Raw genomic sequence first — 19,358 nt, forward strand, 5'->3', positions numbered from 1 at the left:
ACTGTATTTTTTCCCTTCAAAAAGCAATATTTTATCAACACGCGAAATTCCTTTTTATCCATTTTTTTCACAATAACAAAAGTTGCTTCACTAAAAATGCTATAATTCACAAACTAATGATCCGACAGCCGTCAAATTTATAGACGCGTCTTTTGAAGGTTAGGACTAACTGAAAATCATATGGATTTAGTTCTGGTGCCGCCATCTATGTGTCAGGCCGGGGACTTTTCAATTGACCCTAGTATTAGAAAAAATAGGAGAATAGAGGACTATGTGGAAGTCAATAAAAAATAGGCGAGATAGGTTGATAGGACATCTTCTCAGACATAAGGACTAGTTGGAGACATGTTAGAAGCAGAAACAGAGGTTTAGAGGAGTAGAAGTAGACCGAGATTAGATTACTGTCACAAATAGGTAAGGATGTGAGATGTTTTAATTTGAGGGAAATGAGGACAAGAAAAAGTGACGATTTGCGTTAACTAGATCGGTTTTGTTGGATTTAATCGCCGCTAAAATTGTGGATTCAAAGTTCAATTTTATTTATCGCTTCACTTTAACAGTTCGGAGAACACGTATGTCAAGTGAGCACACCTATATCACAAAATGTGGATGAAAATTTAGTGATTATTTCAATGTTAATTTAGTGTGTCATTTCTTGTGTTATAGTGAGTGGCGGCAGTACCTGCATCTGCTCCAAAATCTCTTAATAAATAATTTTTTACCATACTCCAACCGAATGTACGATAATTTTCCATAATTTTAGGGCGAAAGCAGAACGTTCCTTTCCGAATACGAAATCGCGTTTATTATTTATAAGGAAAGGCTTTTACTATCCTTCGAATGGTTTCCAACCTACCTTTTGACTAGGGTAGCATTCACAACACGAGGGAACCCCTAGATTCGTAATATATAGTACTATTTTGCTTCCAAAAGTAAGGAGGACCTTATTGTGGACTTACGAAGTGTCCCCAAAATCGTTATCCTCCACACTGAAATAGCAACTTGTTTATAAGTTGAGTGGGACAGCAGCGACCCACTTAACTTGCTGATACGTGATATCCCCTATTTATGAAAGTAGATAGATAGATAGCTCTATAGTTATGTGGGAATTCACAAGAATATTTCTTCCACGTAAACAACATGTTTCAGACACTTTTGAAGTCTTATTTTGTTCAGTTTTGTTGCCCTTCAGGTACTACTATCGGACCCTTGGGTCAAAATATCTGTACTGGTTCATTAGTACTAACTTGGTACAGCATGTCCACCCTCTATCCCTTCAGGGGTCTGTTTATGTATTTAAGTTAGTTTTAAGTTGTACAGACAGCATTCTTTCAGTACCATTGTAGACGTTCACTTTGTTCATTTTTTAAATCCTTTGTAAATATAATAAATAGTTTAGCAGTTTCTAAATATTTCTTTCCAATCTTTTTAACAGTTAATATCCAAAAAAGAAAATATAGAAATAGTTACACCGAAGTTCTTTTTTAAATGGACGTGTAACGTACAGAGACGTATGTACAAGGATGTCAAATAATTCAGGATGGAAGGAGCAGTAGATATAAAACGGGGGATAGTGCAGGGTCGAGTCTCTTTAACAGAAAGAAGTCACACGATGCTTGCGAACGGTTAATTTAGAAATTCGATAAAGGAGCGTTCGAGATGTGGTGTTATTGGCGAATGATGAGGATACGGTGGATAGAGAAGGTTAGAAATGAAGAGATAACAGGTCAATTGAAAAGTCCACGGCCTAAAATAAAACACATTTTTTTTGCAAAATTCGTTTTTTTTATTCAACACAATTCCCTTCAAGGGTGATACACTGATTATAGCGATCCTCCAACTTTTCGATACCATTTTTGTAGTACGATTTGTCCTTTGCTTCAAAATAGGCCTCAGTTTCGGCGANGTTAATTGTAGGTGGTTTTTTCTCTTTACTCCTTCATCTTTCAAATAATGAGGTTTTTCTTCTCCTTCTTTCCATAATATCTTGTACTCTTGAGCGAATTTCATGTTTCTCATTTTCTCTCTCCTTCTTTGTTTGTCAATATCTTTAGTTATTAAAGTATGATACATTTAAAATAATGGTGAAGCTTCTAAAATATATGTGTAACAATCTTCATGCTTTTCGCAACAACTAAAGATGTTGACCGCGTGAAAGTGGAAAACGGTGTCATGCTGACCAATCTTTCGACACCCCTGAGAAAAACCCCGGTATTACATTAATATTGCGCCAACTAGATTCATGGGCTACTGGTAGATGGGTAGTTATCCTGTGCGCAACAACAAACCGACCGAAAAGAGAGAGGACAACCCTCGGTTAACATGACACGACGACGGGGCGAAACGTCGTCACCGATGGCGGTGTGATCTTTGTACAAAATAGTAGTGGAAGGCGCGCAGATAACCCGGATCGAATCCCGTGACGTCAGCGTGCTCAGCATCCAGGCGCTAGTGCGCTGACCCGCGCTCTCTCCCGCCACAGAACCTGTTAGCTCGCTCGTTGCGCTCACAATAATCAGTTTTCTCCCATCTCAGTGTAACTTAATCGCGAAACAGGGTAGCGCGCTATGATAACGTCCGTGAGTAGTTGTAGCAACGTTCGCGCTCTCTGCATCTCTGGAGACGTCGAAAAGACAAACTGCCTCCCCAATCAACTTCGATACGTATGTTAAACGACAATAAGTAATTCAACCTTAGTTAGAGATAAGCCAACAAGTAGGTGAAACAGTCAACGGGGGAAGTCGCCAATTGTTGCTTCCTTGATGTCATTGTCATGCAAGTAAGGTTTCATTCTAACTCCTCCTTTACAGTTGTCTCCTCCATACAAAGCTTCGTGGAGGACTTGTAATTAAGTGTGTAAAATAAATTAATTAATTTAACTAAAATAATACCTAATTAGGTATCCTGATATTATGAAGTCATGTCTTATCTAAATTAGAAAATATAATCTATTTACATCTTCTGTTTTTATGATTTTACTAAACATTTGTCTTTGATGATAAGTCTTCAGCTCCATCAAACGAAGATTTTTATTCAAGAGGCACTAATTTTTTTTCAGAAACTTTAAAAAGATATCATGGTAAAGACATTACTTCAATAGAAAGTGATCTTACGTTAGTACTGTCAAGAAGCCTTTGTTAGACAAACAGATTGGAACTTCAAAACACGTTTTAAAGTAGATCAAAATGATTGCTTAAATAGCTTGATCAAATAGTTAAAACTAAGGGTTCTACTTTGCACAAAAGTTTGTTGATAAATATATTTTACTTTAATTACCCAAGATAGGTTACCAAATTTATGTAGATCATTTATTGTTCCATCACTCATCGTAAAAGCAGGTATTTACGAAAAATGTCCAATTTCATGAACTTACAAAATTAATTAGAGCGCCTCAGGTTTTGTAGCAGATTTTCGTTAATGTTACAATTTTAGATTAGCTTCTAAGAGTACATTATTTATTCTGATACTGCAGATTTTATAAAAAAAGCAACAGCCTTGAATTTCTACCCTTTTCAGTTTCTGCATTGCAAATTCATGCATCATTAAATACTTCACAAAGCTATTCCTGCAAAAGTATTTTTGGTACTCCGATTGGAATGTCCTTCGGAACTCTTTCTTTGTGAATACGACAAGGGTATTTACAAGAAGTTAGTTATGAAATTTCTCCCACTTTCCACTGCTGGAATAAAAAAAATATCTACTTCCTTCTGTTAGAAAATTTTTTGTCCAAAATATTTGTCCCAAATAATATGATCCAGTCAAGAAATTTCATTGTCCCAAGATAAGAAACTACCCTTACCAAACTATTGTCATTTGATTTGCCGTTCATTCGACAAAACATAATGATTTTTGCACTTCCTCTCCTTTGGGATTTTGAGTATTACAGGTAAAAAATACAAAATACTTAACATTAGAAGAGATAATAGTAGTTTATGCAAACATAGATTTTATTAATTGTTTACTGATAATTGATTTAGGTACCTACTCTTTAAACATTTCGCTGTTGATTACTTGATAATTTTCCATCAGATAGATAGAGGAACTACAACTGTGATAATGTTTTACCACTAAGGGTTGAAAATTGGATGACAATTCCTGTCGTTAACTTTGTTCAAATAAGTGTTGAAGTCAGTTTTTATAAGTATGTAATTATATTCAAATTATAGTAAACATTAGTTCACTAAATTTGTGATGGCAGTTCGCTTTAAAGCGTATCCACCAACTTGCCCAAAATATGACTTCCTTCAGATTTGGAAATTCATGGACTAAATTGGTTTTATCTTGAAACCTCGTTCAGTTTGTTCATGTAAAGGAAACAGTAAGAACTCATTAATAAGTTAAAAGTTATCTACCTCTCTTATTATTCACATTGTATGTCCTGAGTGCGTAATTTCTATTGATTCTATTGTATTGTATTGAGTTACTGTCAAAAAAACAAATCCCGACCCCTTTTGCTAAAAGCTGTATTCAGTTTAATTTTCTCAGAATGATTAATTTTTTTTTTAAGGGGTAAATATTGTTCTATTTTTAGAATTATGAATAATGACCACTGTTTCGTGATTCTTCTGCAGAAACGAGGAACCTCTCCCACGAGAAACAATAAAAATAAGAAGAACATTCAAAAACAACCAATCACAAACAAATAAAGATCAAATATACTCGGATCAGACAATAAAAGGAATTTGTTTTCGTTTATCAGTTCAACATAACAGATCCCTTTTCGAGACTCACAATGACCTAAAATGCGTACATTATGGTGGCTTTTAGAAGTTGTTTACTCTTCGCGAGTGATCTATAAATAGGAATTTATCCGATAAAAAATACAGCAACCCTCACACGCAATCAGCCTCACAGCGAACCCTTGCTTAGCCTCTGTTTCGAAAGATGAGCCGCCCTTGTTTAACGTTCATACATATTTATGTTCTCGAAATTGTGGATTATTGAGAGAAATTGCTGCCATACTGATTTAATTAGATCTATTAAAAACTAATTTAACGGTAGATGGTTTATTTTAAAGATAAATTGAGAGAGAAGTGAGTGCAACTCAACCTTAATGTATCATTGTATCAGTAAAGTTCCACAAGGGTCTTATTCCACAGCAACTTAAAAAAAAATCCGTCTGGGGGTCTAACTATAAATACTATATGTTTTTGAGGCCGCTTAATCCAAACTCGAGGTTAATTTAAACCCATCAGAAAAGGGTTTAGACATAACCTTAAGAAACGTTTCAAAATTCACTAGAAGTTAAAAGATTTCGGCCTGGGGGTCTGAATACTATATGTTTTTGAAATCGCTTAATCCAAATCCGAAGTCAATTTAAACCTATCACGTCAGGGTTTGGACATAACTTCAAGAAACGTATCGAAATCACCAAAACTGTTAAAAAATTCCGCCTGGGGGTCCGATTATGAATATTATATGATTTTGAAATCGCTTAATCCAAATCCCAGGTCAATTTAAACCCATCACGTCAAGATTTGGACATAACCTCAAGGAACGTTTCGAAATCCACAAAAACCGTTTAAAAAATTCGGCCTGGGGGTCTGACTATGAGTAGCATATGTCTTTGAGGTCGCTTAATCCAAATCCGAGGTCAATTTAAACATATCACGTCAAGGTTTGGACATAACTTCAAGAAACGTATCGAAATCACCAAAACCGTTAAAAAATTCCGCCTGGGGGTCCGATTATGAATATTATATGATTTTAAAATCGCTTAATCCAAATCCTAGGTCATTTTAAACCTATCACCTCAGGGTTTGGACACAACCTCAAGAAACGTTTCGAAATCCACAAAAACCGTTAAAAAAGTTCGGCCTGGGGGCCTGATTAAGTATGAGTATTATATGTTTTTGAGGTCGCTTAATCCAAATCCGACGTCAATTTAAACCTTTCACGTCAAGGTTTGGACATAACTTCAAGAAACGTATCGAAAGCAACAAAACCGTTAAAAAATTCCGCCTGGGGGTCCGATTATGAATATTATATGATTTTGCAATCGCTTAATCCCAATCTGAGGTCAATTTAAACCCATCACGTCAAAATTCGGACATAACCTCGAGGAACCCTTCGAAATCCACAAAAACTGTTTAAAAAATTCGGCCTGGGGGTCTGACTATGAGTAGCATATGTGTTTTTGAGGTCGCTTAATCCAAATCCGACGTCAATTTAAACCTTTCACGTCAAGGTTTGGACATAACTTCAAGAAACGTATCGAAAGCAACAAAACCGTTAAAAAATTCCGCCTGGGGGTCCGATTATGAATATTATATGATTTTGCAATCGCTTAATCCCAATCTGAGGTCAATTTAAACCCATCACGTCAAAATTCGGACATAACCTCGAGGAACCCTTCGAAATCCACAAAAACTGTTTAAAAAATTCGGCCTGGGGGTCTGACTATGAGTAGCATATGTTTTTGGGGTCGCTTAATCCAAATTCAAGCTCCACTTAATTCCAGCACATCAGACTTTAGACACAACCCCAACCCCAACAAACTGTCCCAAATCCACTAAAACCATTACATACGGTAATTTTAAATCTAAAACCCGTAGCCAATCATCTATTCCGCTAAATGTATAACTTCGTAGTACTTTAAATCCCTAATCCTAAAATATTATGACTTCATAACAGTACAACCCCGTAATCAAAATACTGAAAGAGTACTTATTGCTTAATCTCTCACCATGAACCAATTTTTGATGTACATTAAGTAATACGAAAAGATGACGGTCGGTGACGATTTTGTAGTGTTTTTTGGAGTGCTGAGGTTAAATTGACTTCGGATTTGGATTCAGTGACCCCAAAAACGTACGTACACACAGTTAGTTTTTGTTATCCTTTAAAAAATTTTAATCATATAATTACGCGCGTCTGGTATCATTGCATAGAATAATTATCGGATGGGGTTGTAGGTACCCTACGTGTCTAAATAAACAACTAAACAAAGTGATGTCAAGGGGTCCACTTGAAAATACTCAACTAGTAGAAGATGTCTCTTGATCTGTTACGCTTTTTGTTCTATTTTTGGACGAATAGCTCATCGGATAATTCTCGGCCACTAGATTAATGGCAACACCCTATGGGAAATTCGTATTATTTGGAACGCTCGGAGTCGTTAACGTAATTACAGACGTGACTCTTGTCTTCGGGAAATAATGGATTACAGCTCACTTGGCCGTTTCGCATGGCCAGAGGCAGATAATACAAAACAATCTGTTCGCTTCGAGAATTCTGCAGAAAAAGATAGTAAATTATACCATTAATTCTGTTTCTAACACGTCTGAATAAAATAAAAATTGGATGAACTAAAAAATGTTTGCGTTTCGTTCTCACCAGCCACTAACACTTTGGTACAATGCCGGAGGGTAGAGCAGGAGATTCCCTTTAGTCTTCCGTTGGGGACCATTAATATGGGTGACTGGTGGTTGTTTGAGTAGAGAAGGATTTGTCTAAATCTAAATGATCCAAAGAAACCACAAAAAGAAGCTTGAGTCAGGAAAAGGCAGATTAAGAATCGAATCGGTGACTTCCCGACTTTTATGTTAATAAAATAATTCGAAGTGGTCTGCATTCTGTCGAAACTGCCAGACGCGGATCGCGATTTCGATCTTTTTGGATCTCATCAGCGCGTCGCAGGCAGCTCCGACAGAACACAGACCAACTTTTACCTGCTGTCTTAACAGTGCGTTTTAGAAAATACCACAAATGGCGCAGTAAACGCCATCTGTAGTACGATGCTACATTTTAGGATTACCTATGCTTCAACAAGGTCCATTTGAATGTATGGATATCTACTTGCTGAAACGAATCCCGGCGTAGCCAACCTCAACGTGGTAGGCACGTTACCATAATAAAAGTTGGTCTGTGTTCTGTCGGAGCTGTCTGCGACGCGCTGATGAGATCCAAAAAGATCGAAGTCGCGACCCGCGTCTGGCAGTTTCGAAAGAATACAGACCACTTCGAATTATTTTATTCGATTATGGTAACGTGCCTATCACGTTGAGGTTGCTACGCCGGGATTCGTTTTCAGCAAGTAGATATCCACACACGTGGACCTTGTTGGAGCATACGTAATCCTAAAATGTAGTATCGTACTACAGATGGCGTTTACTTCGCCAGTTGTGGTATTTTCTTTTATGTTAATGATTTTTATCGCTTCTTTGTTAGTGTAGACACATTTCTGTATGCAATTGGGTTTGTAACTAGAGATTGGGGTGTCTCGCCGTCTCATGAGAAATGAGACGATCCAGGCTCGAAGTTCCGTGAAGCCTTTGAACGTCCCAAATTTGGGTAGGCCCAATTAGTGTATTATTATGCACATTATTAACAAGCAGCAAAGGCTAGAGGTTTAGACCTTTGACATTCGGGAGGACATCGTCTGTCCTGGTTCATGCTTCTCTTTCATTTCCTGGGATTCCATAGACAAATGGCGAGGCAGTAATATTCCACAATTAACCTTTCATTCCCCTTGGTCTTCATTTCGTTCATCTCATCTTTCCCAACCACCACTCACCCACGATTCCTAGAAGTAGACTGACGAGGACCTTCCACCCTACCCTCTAGCATAGTCCGGAGGGACTGTACGGGTGCCCGCCTACCAGCATTAGTAGCAAGTGGGAATGAAAGAAAAAAGTGTTTATTAGTTTTTAATCGACGATGTAGCTTTTATACGTAATAGGCACGTAAACCAATTAATAATATCGTTTATGTTGTTGGTTCTTCTACGGTTTGGTAAGTAATTTATCAAGACTACATAGGGCGCGCTGATGAGATCTATAAAAATCGAAATCGTCATCCGCGTTTAATAGTTTCGATAAACTTTTGACTAAGAATTTAAACGTCTTAACTAAGGAAATAATCGTAAATGGCGAAAAATAGGAATAATTGTTGAGATTCAAGAAAAGAAAAAGAGCGACAGTATTTATGAGATAAGGTAAGTAATTTATCAAGACTACATGGGGCGCGCGGATGAGATCTATAAAAAATCCAAATCGTTATCCGCGCTTAATAGTTTCGATAAACTTTTGACTAACAGTTTAAACGTTTTGACTAAGGAAATAATCGTAGATGGCGAAAAATAGGAATTATTGTTGAGATTCAAGAATAGAAAAAGAACGAAAGTATTTATGAGATAAGTTGAAACGTTAAGAAAAAAAATTGGAAAAACAAAATTGAAAGCAAAATTGATTTTTTCGTTACTTAAATTGTAAATATTAATGAGAAAATTTTATCTTTTATTTACTATAAATTACCTCAAGTTAATTAGTAGAAATTGTTACTATTGTCACACCCTCGTCAGGAATCGAAACCGGGCTGTATGCATCAATGCAGTGGATAAAAATTAAAGATGAATATTAACATTAATATTTAATATTGAATTTCAAATGTCTAATATACGAGGGTGGATTGATAAGTTTCCGGCCTGACCAAGAAAAACAAGGTTTTTAAAAATTTTTTTTTTTTATTTCTCAACATAATCTCCTCCAAGGCTGATACATTTCTCATAGCGGTGTTCCAGTCTATTAATGCCATCTCTATAGACTGATTCGTCAAGCTCCTCAAAATAACCATTTACAGCTTCGATTACTTCTTCATTGTCCGCAAATCTCTTACCGCCAAGCCATTTTTTGAGATTAGGGAACAGAAAATAGTCACTCGGGGCTAGGTCTGGAGAGTAAGGAGGGTGCGGCATCAATTCAAACTTTAGATCGTTGATTTTAGCCGTCGCAACGATTGACGTGTGCGCTGGTGCGTTATCGTGATGAAACAAGATTTTTTTCTTCGCCAGATGAGGTCGTTTAATTTTCACCTCGTGGCTCAAACGTTGCAATAAGTCTGCGTAGTATTGACCAGTGATAGTATTACCCTTTGCAAGGTAATCAATGTATATAATACCTCTTGCATCCCAAAAAACAGTAGCCATAACCTTGTTCGCCGAAAAAATTGTTTTTGCCTTCTTTGGAGTTGGTTCCCCTGGTCCAATCCACTGTTTAGACTGTTCTTTGGTTTCAGGAGTGTAGTGGTGGACCCACGTTTCGTCAACGGTTACGAATCGACGCAAAAATTCGCTTGGATTACGCTTATACAATGACAAATTTGCGGTAGAAATGTTTTTTCGAATCAATTTTTGGTCGACTGTTAGCAAACGCGGCACCCATCTTGCACAGAGCTTTTCCATATGCAAATGTTGGTGCAAAATATGTTGCACACGTTCATATGACATCTTACAGGTCTCAGCTATCTCACGCACTTTCAATCTGCGGTCTCCCAGCACTATTTGATGAATTTTTTCGATCATATCTGGAGTTGTGACCTCAACGGGGCGTCCTGAGCGAGGCCCATCAGAGGTGCTCACACGACCCTTTTTAAACTCGGAAACCCACTGCTTAACGGTTGAATATGACGGGGAGGATGTCCCCAGTGTTGAGTCCATCTCTTTTTTAATTTCCTTCGGCGTTAACCCCTTCAAATAAAAGTATTTGATGACAGCACGATTTTCCTGCTTTTCCATTTTTACGAAAACCACAGAGGCGTCTTGTTCAGCGTGCTGTCAAACCTACACTAGCAAGGAGATCGGGCTGAAACTATAGCTACAAGCTATCCCAGGATGGTACTATAGAATGTCACCTCAAGGTAGGCCTAGTGGCGTCATCTCTTGGTTAGGCCGGAAACTTATCAATCCACCCTCGTAGTATTTCAGCTGTCTTGTAAAACATCCTGATCCGACGGCCTTTGCTTTGTGAAGTCACTCAGTTTTTTTCAGTGTTGTGTTAAGTATAAAAACAATTTTCGTAGTATTGTCAAATTCATTTGCATAAAGGTTCTCTTAATACAATGGTTAGGTTTTTACAGAAAAAACGCATATTTTCGCAAATACAGATACTAAAATAAAATTATTGCATTTCAGAAAAACGAATTGATGTAAATATTTGATTGTCTCAATTTCATCTGTAATTATCCTGGGGGTGTTGTAAACAAATGGTTTTTTATGAAGAACGATCAGTTGCGTTTATCTCTACCACTGAAAATGTAGTCGACAATAAAAAATTTAGGAGACGTAAAAACAACTTTATTGCCTATTCCCTGGATTTATAAAAAACAGACATATAAAATAGGTAGCGTTGATGCGCGAAATCAACTGAAATAGCTTAATCTCAATCTCTGCAAATCAAGTCATTTTCTATTTTGATGGTTCAACTGATGGAACCAAAATAACAAGTTGAAATATCACAAACATTTCTCGAACAGTAAATGTCACGTAATGTAGTGCTTAAGAAACTGTAAGTCCTTTTTGCTATGCTAATACTTGACTATCTATTATTATCGTTTCGGTACTAACAATTTAAATGATATATGATATGGTAAGTCCGAATTGGTATTCCAACTAACAAAAAGCATTTAACTACTTCAAACTTTTTGTAGTATTCGATGTTATTATGGTAGAAAACTTATCCGTACAATGTTTGAGATTATATAATAATATAACCGTGGATTACTGTCTCCATTGCTTGGGTTCCGAATTCACCCTAATCAGCGAATAGCTATAACCGCCGAGGCCAGAATCAGCATCAGTTCTGATTCCGTCCTTGAACTAGCCACGTGCTTACTAACACACATACCCTAGACAAAAATTTTCAGTCTCTCTACAGTCTCTCAGAGTCTTTCAGCGTCTCTGAGAGCATCTCTCACAGTCTATCAGTTATTGCCTAGGTGTTTTTATGGATCTGTCACAGTCTCTGTATGAGAGACTCGAACGATAAAATTGTTAATTCAGAGATTCTAGTCTCTCACAGAGAGACTGAATGAATAAAACTGAAAAATTGAGAGACTCGAGTCTCTCGTAGAAAGACTGGGATCTCTGAAATATGTTGAACATAGAAAAATTTCACCATGTCTATCGAGACACCACTTATTGAGAAATTCAAGTCTCTCGTTCAGAGATTCGAGTCTCTCGTTCAGAGACTGGATACGAAATAAGGATCTTTCTATGAGCGACTCGAGTCTCTCGACAGTTTCTCTCAGCGACACTCGATGGGAGACGGAGACTCGAGTCTCACTTTCAGAGACTCTGGGAGACTCAATATTTTTAACTCGGGTAACTAAACAGAGGACTAGATGTTAGTTTTGCGTGTTGTTCATTAATTCACATCAATAAATTAATAAACTTTAAGGACATTATCATAGTAACATTAATTTCGTTAGTGTTGCCTTTTCCTACCCTAGCCTTAATATCAAACTCATATCGTTATTTATATACCACTGAGACATTAATTACAGTTAGGTCTGTCTGCTAAACAGATTACGATGGAATTGTTAACATGCATAAAGAGAAGGTTTTCAATAGTGTTTATAGGCTACTTTTAAATTGTTTTTTAGTTATAACAACCGTCTTTAAGTATTATGAACAATTGGAATGATGCCATTACAGGCAACAGTTTCTTTACAAAAAAAACAAATTGAGTGAAATCGGCACAAAAAAACGAAAACATACCCTTTTGTAGTTTAGTAACAACAGAATCGCTTGAGTTCATTGTCAACCCTGTTAAGGTTTGTTGAAAACTAGAAACCCATGCAAGAACGATATTGACGTTTTTCGGTAACGTTCTTGTTCAAATGATTAAATGAAAAAGTTTTTCGGGGTTTTCAGTCTTTGTCGTCGAAAATAAATGTGACATCAGTTAGAATTTGATTGGCAGAAAGCAGACTAAAGGTATATTTTATCCACAACATGAAAAACTCCTTTTGTGTTTTCGTAACATAACAGACATAAAGTAAAAAAGAAAGCTTTATTGTTGATATTTATTCGATCAGATATCATCCGGAGGTTTCTCGAAAAAGGTAATTTTGATGATGTAATAAAGACATTAAAATGTTCTCGTATTGAAGGAGACGAGTAGCGATAGAATTAGAAAGATCTTATGGTAGAGCCATGCAGTGTTTGAATATTATTCAGTGGAAATTTTAAGAGTTTATTTAATTTTTAAAATTCGTCTTTTAATTTACAAGTCAAAACAGATGGCCAAAAGCAAACGGATTTTATAACTATAACCACTTCAGCATTCTATTTCAAGCTTTAGACAAAGCTGAACCATATATTACATCTTCAAGTCATTAATAAATCATTTACTAACTTCCTTGTTAATTATTTGGCTGCTCTAAAGGAAATGACTTAAAATAATTAATAATGCAGAACAACTTTTCCTTGTTTTCGAAAATGTGATGTTGAGTTAGGCTAACATATATAACGTGAATGCAATATATTGACCTATGACCTTTTGTTCCAGATGTTTCATGGAGTATAGTTCCAGACTTGAAACCGTATCTGAGCAACTAACTTCTAGCTCGTTATAAGGGCCTGCTGATGTCCATTGAAGCCACATAATATGGAAGTGGCAGATAAAGCCGTCAGTACTGAAGATTTGTGTTCCAAATTTGTCGAAAATACCACCTATTTGGAAGCTACACGGCTCGAAGCTCTCCTTAAGACCCTCGTTCAAAATAAGGTAATTGGATAGTAATACTTTTCAATTTCTACCTAAAAAACATTTGCAATGACCTTTTCCCCCAAGTAACGATATTATTATACTAGCTTTTCCCCCTTGGCTTCGCTCGCAGAAATTAATATTGTTTCTCTATAAAACCTTTTAACTCCCAATTCACCCTTACAACGTTTTAATTTTATGTAATGTCGCCATCTTAGATTTCAAATACAAACGTAGCAAAAACATTCCATCCTTAAGGGTTGATTTTTAAAAATTGCCAAAACACGTATTTGCTTAATTCCAAGAATGAGCAACTTTCGAGTAAATCCGAGTACAAATAAAATATACCCCATGGAAACGTTGCAACCTCTTCATTTGATTTATAATATCAAACAGCCCCTAGACAAAAATTTTCAGTCTCTCTCCAGTCTCTCAGAGTCTTTCAGTGTCTCTGAGAGAATCTCTCACACTCTTTCACAGTCCCTCAGTTATTGCCTAGGTGTTTTTATGGATCTCTCACAGTCTCTGTATGAGAGACTCGAACGATAAAATTGTTAATTCAGAGATTCGAGTCTCTCACAGAGAGACTGAATGAATAAAAGTGAAAAATTGAGAAACTCGAGTCTCTCGTAGGAAGACTGGGATCTGTGAAATATGTTGAATTTTAACCATGTTTATCGAGACACCACTTTATTGAGAGATTCGAGTCTCTCGTTCAGAGATTTGAGTCTCTCGTTCAGAGACGCGAAACAGTTTTTTTGACAGTCTCTCGCCAGTCTCTCGATGTAAGACGGAAACTCGAGTCTCGCTTTCAGAGACTCTGAGAGACTGAACATTTTTATCTCGGGGCATATACGTATACTAAGTTTCAAGTAAATTCAACCACAAATAAAGTATGTCCCAAACAAAAATTGCAACACCTTTTTACCCCCCCCCCCAGGAAGTTGAATTTTTTTTAAAATGTCGAGATAGATCTTTCAGAAATTACATGAGAGACCATTAAGACCAAGTTTCAAGTAAATCTGACCACAAATAGTATATATTCCATTTAAACATCGCAACTCCTCTTCACTTTGTTCTACAATTTTTAACAAATGAACGGCTAGACTGATATTTTGACTGATAAATTTTTCGTTTTGCTGTCAGTTGCGTTTTCTTATACCACGTTTTATGCCATGTTCTAAGGTACCTCCCCACCAATTTTCAGTCAAATCGGTTCAGCCTTTCCTGAGTTATAAATAGTGTAACTAACACGACTTTCTTTTATACATATAAGATGTATATTGGGTAAATAAATATGTAGAAAGAAGTAAAATTTCGACCACGTGTACATAAATACTCGTATTTTCCAATTTGTTTTATTTACCTCAACAACAGAAAATTGTTACCCCTTACCAGTGCTGAGTTAGTCTTGTGCCGCTGCCTTTAAGTGCAAAACGATAAAATTACGACCCGAAATTCTGTAACATCTTCATTTTATCATTTGAAATAAATTTCTTGTTACCATAGCAGATTACATTCCACATTAAAATGCAATTAAGATCTGTAAAACTATCTTTGCATGAATTTACATAGGATTCTAACACTTCATTTTCTCATTTAAATGACTTTATTCGAGAATCATCAGCAAATGGTAATTTATTGTAATTTGCTTTATTTATTGTCAAAATGTAAGATTTCAGAGTGATGAATGAACTACAGGATTCTAAAGGATAATTTTTCTTGTATTCATGTCGCTAAGTACCTACTATACGAGCTCATTCATCATTTTCTTCCAAATGTTTTTTTCCTAAATTGTTTCTCTACAAAGATGGAAAACTACAAAGCTAAGACTAAAATCGGCATTTTTATGATTTTCCGTGGTATTGAACCTATTGTAAAGCTAGAGCAGCAACGTAGAGAAGTAAATATTAGAAAGGGAGACATAAGAGGATGTTCACTCTCACCCGTCTTTTTTAATCCATAGATCGAAGACAGGATAAATATCATTAAAGACAGGACAACTGTAGGGATAGATATACAGGGTTAATAGATTACTATGCTTAGATTTGTAGATTATTTACTAGTATTAGCATCTAGCAAGAAGGAGTTAGAGATAGATAGCCTTAAATAAAATGGAGGGGGTATTGACAAAACAGTATTGTATGAAAATAAATAAAAGTAAAACATAAATACTGGTATGCAAGGAAAGAAAAGTAGGGAATGAGCGAATATAAAGATAGGGTTAATTTTTGATTAATAGTAAAATGCTTTCACACCTTTTTTTTATTTTAGGTCAATGCCATAAAGAACGACAGAAAATGCTCGAGTCTTTACTCAAGTCCAAAATCTGTAATCAACCGTTGGCGTTTAACCTCGTCATCCACCGTTTCATCAAAAGATAAAGAGGCCGTTTCACTAGGCGAACACGATCATCATTCGCCACATCATAAGAGAAGAAAAATATGTTACAGCAGTGACGACAGTGATTCAAAAGATTACAAACGGTCCAAAAGAAAACGTAAGTGAATTTCTTAAAAATAAATGTTTTAAACAGGTGTGAGCTTGTCACTTATACAGGCTTATGCATGTCATTGGTGATATTTTCTGTAAGACAATTAAAATACGAGGTCTGTTCAAACAGTATTGCGAGTTTTGAGTTTCAAGCGCGTCAAAAAATCATTTTTGGTGATCTTATTCAGTTCCTCTTTCGATGCCGAAAGGACGACGCTACGCTGCGATTAAAGATATAAACTTTAATCGTAGCGTAGCGTCGTTCTTTCATGATTCTCTTCAGTTTCGGGAACAATAAAAGGTCACAGGGGGCCAGAGCTGGGGAACACGGTGCAGCATTATGAGTGTTTTTTTTTCCCAAAAATTCGTGTACAAGCAGAGTTGTATGAGTTTTTTTTCTTCCATAAATCCGAGCGTTTCTGGCCGATTGCTTCGCGCGAATTGCGCATAACTTCAGATACTATTCCTTATTAACAGTCCTACCCTGTGACAAGAACACAACAACCTGTGAGCAAAATTTTTACATTTGACCTAACTTGGCGCGCTTTTTACGGTCTTGGCACTAGCGGCAGCTTTCATTGGGATGATTGAGCTTTGGTTTCCACGCCATAACCATAAACCCATGATTCATCACCAGTTATGACTCTCTGGAGAAAATTGAGCAATTTTTCCTACGAATTTCGCGGCGGCCCGTCTCATGTCCAAATCCTTGGTAAAAATAAAATGGCAGGAGCTTCAGTCTATGTGCACGCCTGTTGAATAAAACAATAAGCTCTCTGCCGTAACCGTCAGAAGATTATCATTATTTCAAACTTGTTTCTTCTCATCAATACGTAAATCTTCAACGATAGCGATGACTAGGCTATCTATCGTAATCTTACTATGAACTAGTAGCAGTTTCAATTCTATCGGAACCATACAGCAATAGAATCCTGGAGAGAGTATCCTACATCACACCAAACGACATGGCCTAGGGTTTTAGACTATTACTTAGCATTTTGGAGAACACTGGTTCAATTTCCTGTCCATCTGGTCGCAGTTTTTATGTTGTTTCATTGGATCTTTTAGGCAAATTCTGGGGCAGTCACATTCCAGAGATAATATTTCACTCTCTTCTATCTCCATTTCGTCTCCCTTGTCTTTCCCATTCCAATCGTCACCCACTCATTCTCACGATATCTAAAAGGAGGCTGAAGAAGGCCTTTCATCGTGCCCTCTCGCGCAGTATCGAGGAATTGTTCGTCCATCAATATGAGTAGCTGGTGGGAATGAAACATCCAAATGTTTTTTATCATTTACCACAGCGGAAGAGATAGATGCTAAATCATTTCTATCTGCTGTTACTTCCTCAGCCGCATCTCTCCAACTCTTGTTTGGAGAGAAAGGATAAAGCGACACACTTCCTATCTATCTCTGAGTTTGATTACGCTGCTGTAGTGCAGACTGCTTTCAGTACTTTATGCAATAAGATCGAAACTGACTATATGGCATCTTGGGGGGCGGGCAGTCCCTCCGGACTACACCGGAAGGTAGGGCGGAAGGCCCTCTTCAGCCTTCTTTCAGGAATCGTGAGATTGGGTGGGTGGTGGTTCAAGTGAGAAAGATGAGACGGACGAAATGAAGGCAGAAGAGAATGAAAGATTATCTGTGGAGTACTACTGCCTAAATGATCCAAGGAAACCACAGAAAAACTTGGACCAAAGCAGACAGACCCGGAATAGAACCGTCGTCCTCCCGAATGCTAAGCAATGGTCTAGACCTCTGGGACAAGCCGTTCGGTGAGGATGATATCCACCACTTTTGACAGAATTCTGATCAAGAACTTAATCTATGGATACTGTATGAATCTGTAAGTAATAAAGTGGGAATATTATCCCATTGTGTGCATATCGAACGTGACCCTGATTTTTTTCGCAAATGTCTGCGCTCTATGTAGAAAACTACTTTTCATTCTCTTCTATTTTTGCTTGTTTTGGAGAACAAGTTGATACTGCCCTATATAGTTTCCTTTTAGAGTGCCTTCAGTAGATAGCTTTAAGTGCATCTGCGTGAGTTATGTTTCGTAAATGCAAATTGCACAACTCGTCTAGAAAAATCTCCAAATTCTCATTTCATCAAACTTTAATGCACCTTTATGCACTTAATGAGAAGAATGGGTAGGTATACAAGCATTGTTGCGGATAGGTACCTTGCATTATAAGAAGAAATAATAGCCGCGTCTTTGTCTACGATAGCGTCTATTTTCACGTTTACTGTGCATCATACTGCAAACAACGCCACAATTCATGTGAAACCGTTTGAAAGGGATTTCAATTTAAAACAGTTGAGACACAGTTTCTCGTGTACATACGTGAGGGCGTTTTGTGAAATTCTTGAACAGTTTTGTATCACATATATCTGTCTGTTAAGGTTAATTCACAAATTGGTAAAATACAACTTTAGTAGTCACAAATGAATTTCAAGCAAAAAGAAATATATTTTTATTGCTTCATTGAACTGATTGATTCATAGAATTCAAATAGGCAACCAGTAATTCTATCGTTGCCTAACCTAACCTAACCTAACCTAAACTTCTTTTAAGGCTATCGAGACTAAGAGGTGTATGACCTAATTTTGATAAGTAGAAACCTGCCCAATATAACATTCAAAATTCCTCACCATTTGGTTCAAACGTACTATAGTAGATATTTACTTTTCTTTTTTTATTCCCAAAGTAATTTCAATAAGGGGGAATATGTGACTTGAAGTCACGGCACGTTGAACTTCCGTTTTACTTTTGGATTAGGTACGTGTGAGAATATGAATTCCAATTCGTAAAAAATATGGAGATATACCCACGCAAAACACGAATGGCATATAAAATCTGAGTGAACTGTACAACTCCTTTTATACCGTGTCGGAAAAGGTTTAGAAACGATATTGGGCTTTTATTTATGTAACACTTTTACTCAGAAAATGGCTTTCAGGAAATCCTTTTTCGTTTTATTTCTTTTGGTTAGGAATTTGTCATTTGTATTCGTTTCATCTTAGTCTCCAACTTAAATACATTTCAAGATTACCTTCATAGCGTTTAAAAATTATAAACGCATCGTTCTTCCCAAGTATTCGCTGATTGATAGTTGACAATTAACGAACTGTAATGGCCGACAGTAACTTACAACAATATAGCAACAATTAATGAGGCATGATGGCCGACACCGGCAACAATGAGAAAAGCGTAATGACCGACAACGGCAACAATACCACAATAATGGATGACTAAAGATGGCCGCTTATTAGCATTAATAGAACCAAAGGTGTTTCGTTCTATTTAAAACTCCATAATAATTATTTATGTTATCGGGGCTCAAATTTCTTTTACCATTTCGTGTATGTTAATTT

General features: G+C 36.7%; 1 protein-coding gene across 1 annotated transcript in view; it reads left to right on the top strand.

Annotated features, from left to right (window-relative positions):
• LOC108738893 overlaps positions 1-19,358 on the top strand; it is a 73,255-nt gene that overhangs the window by 37,123 nt on the left and 16,774 nt on the right. Inside the window, exons 2-3 of the mRNA XM_025974558.1 lie at positions 13,287-13,505; positions 15,759-15,984. Of these exons, the coding sequence (XP_025830343.1) occupies positions 13,386-13,505; positions 15,759-15,984 (346 nt within the window). The 5' untranslated portion in view covers positions 13,287-13,385. The remainder of the gene's footprint in view (positions 1-13,286; positions 13,506-15,758; positions 15,985-19,358) is intronic.

This window comes from Agrilus planipennis, unplaced genomic scaffold (genome assembly GCF_000699045.2).
Source record: "Agrilus planipennis isolate EAB-ADULT unplaced genomic scaffold, Apla_2.0 scaffold147, whole genome shotgun sequence".
Lineage (NCBI taxonomy): Eukaryota > Metazoa > Arthropoda > Insecta > Coleoptera > Buprestidae > Agrilus > Agrilus planipennis.